The 1,921-nt window shown below is 43.1% G+C and overlaps 1 protein-coding gene across 1 annotated transcript in view; it reads right to left on the reverse strand.

Annotated features, from left to right (window-relative positions):
- Positions 1-1,921, reverse strand: part of LOC122072824 (probable ATP synthase 24 kDa subunit, mitochondrial) — a gene marked incomplete in the record, with an annotated part of 8,725 nt that overhangs the window by 5,452 nt on the left and 1,352 nt on the right. Inside the window, 1 exon segment of the mRNA XM_042637241.1 lies at positions 1-70. Coding sequence (XP_042493175.1) covers positions 1-70 — 70 coding nt within the window.

Here is a 1,921-nt window from a genome sequence, read left to right on the forward strand (position 1 = left end):
CAGCTTCCTTCGCAAAGAAGCGAACTGGAACACCATGCTCCTGTTGTAAAACTATCTGACCAGCATAGAGCTGTAAAATCACAAAATCAGAAGAGACATAACCAGTGATGCCAAAAGAGAAAAAGAAACTAGTCCTCAAAGAACTAAAAAATATGAAGAGTTAAGATCGTCAAAGAGGAATCAAGAAAGATGAAGAATTTAAACACCACCAAAGCAGGTAAAAACAAATGAATAAGATCACAAGAGACGGCTAAAGCAGCTCCAAATGATGGAAATGCTTGAATGAATGCAGCATGATTAGATATCTTTTGCTTATCTTTCCCTTAGTTTTTTTTTTTTTCTTGTTCGGAGATAATAAATTTCACTCAAGCAAAAGGAGAACATCTAATTAATATTATCAGTATGTGATCAAACCAACTGACAAATTAGCACTACAGATAGAATCATAGAGATACGTTATGCATAAAGTATATCAAACCAATCCTCAACACCATTCGACCACACATGAACCATATCGCATCTTCCCAGGAGTTGGGGCTGGGGCTGTTTGTAGATTTGGGGACCATTGAGACATCGAGAAGGGCTGAGTTACAAACGGAAAGTAAAACATTCTTCAAGGGTGAGGATTTACAATATCCTGTAAGCAATCATGGTACATCCTTGCATGTGGTGCCCTCAATGACCCTTCTAGCAACGTAGAGCTCGAGAATCCTAGTCTCCGACTCTCCCCATTGGGTGAGGTTCCTGTTCTGTCTGTCTAGTTCACCTTCACCCTCACCTTCACCTTCACCTTCAGAGGCTTCTAAGCTCCCACAAGAAACTACCCTCCTATGAAACCTCCTGCTAGGAGGAAGCAAGGAGGCCATAGTTGTCATGACATCGCCAAGGCGGCGATTTGGCATCCTGGCGGAAAAAGAAGTTCATGGCAGTGCTACGATTTACGTGACTCACAAATGGTAGTCACCATTGGTTGATAGGCGTCGCCATGGCACCGTCATGGACGTTAGGTCACGCCTGATTCACTAGGCGGTCGATTTTTTGTAAAATGCAGGGTGATTTTGATAGGGCTATGTTGACTTTTGATGATTTGATGTTGCTTAATGTTGGTTTTATATGTTATAAGGTATATATTGTAGGCTTGTAGCATGCTAAATAACTTTAGAAAATAGGGGAAATAAAAAAGTAGCATACTAAATAACTTTAGAAAATAGGAAAAATAAAAAATGACACATGGGCGATTTGACCGTCTTGGCAACGCCATAACGGGCAATTCATCGCCAAATCGATTAACCACTCCTCCACCGCCTTGGATCGATTTGATGCCGTGACAACTACGAAGGAGGCAAGGTACAAAAAAATCTCTCAGTGGATACAATCAAGATCTCTAAGAAAGGTGGCAAGGGCAGAAGCCCACCTAAGCCTACAGATATGAATTCCAAGAAGGCGTCCTTGGGCGGTCAGGACCATAAAGCTACTCACTAGTCCAGTTTTGAAGGCTCCTTCCTAGGGGCAATCACAATCGTCATTATTTCCTTCTATCCTCCCCTTGGCGGCGCGGCTACTGAATTGACTTCATGGTGGGCCTTGGCTATCTTGAGTGTGATGCTGGTCAACAGGCTTAGTGATGGGCATGAATCTCCTACCCCCCCATCCCACCCCACCCCAACCCAACCCAACCCAACCCAACCCAACCCAACCTCTCCCACCTTTCCAGGTCTTCCATTGATCAAGGAGGTGCTTGTCCTTGTGATCATATCAGAGTTAGCCTTCGTGCCCAGCGGTTAGTAGTTCTTTCTTCCTTTTATGTCCTCTCCGGATTATGCCTTGCAGCTTGATTCAGCTATAGGGATGGGCCATTTTTTGTTGTGGAGTTTACTCCTTGTTTTCATTTTTTTCCTTCCTCTCTTTTTTTTTTTTTTTT

This window comes from Macadamia integrifolia, chromosome 3 (assembly GCF_013358625.1).
Source record: "Macadamia integrifolia cultivar HAES 741 chromosome 3, SCU_Mint_v3, whole genome shotgun sequence".
In the NCBI taxonomy this organism is placed as follows: Eukaryota; Viridiplantae; Streptophyta; class Magnoliopsida; order Proteales; family Proteaceae; genus Macadamia; species Macadamia integrifolia.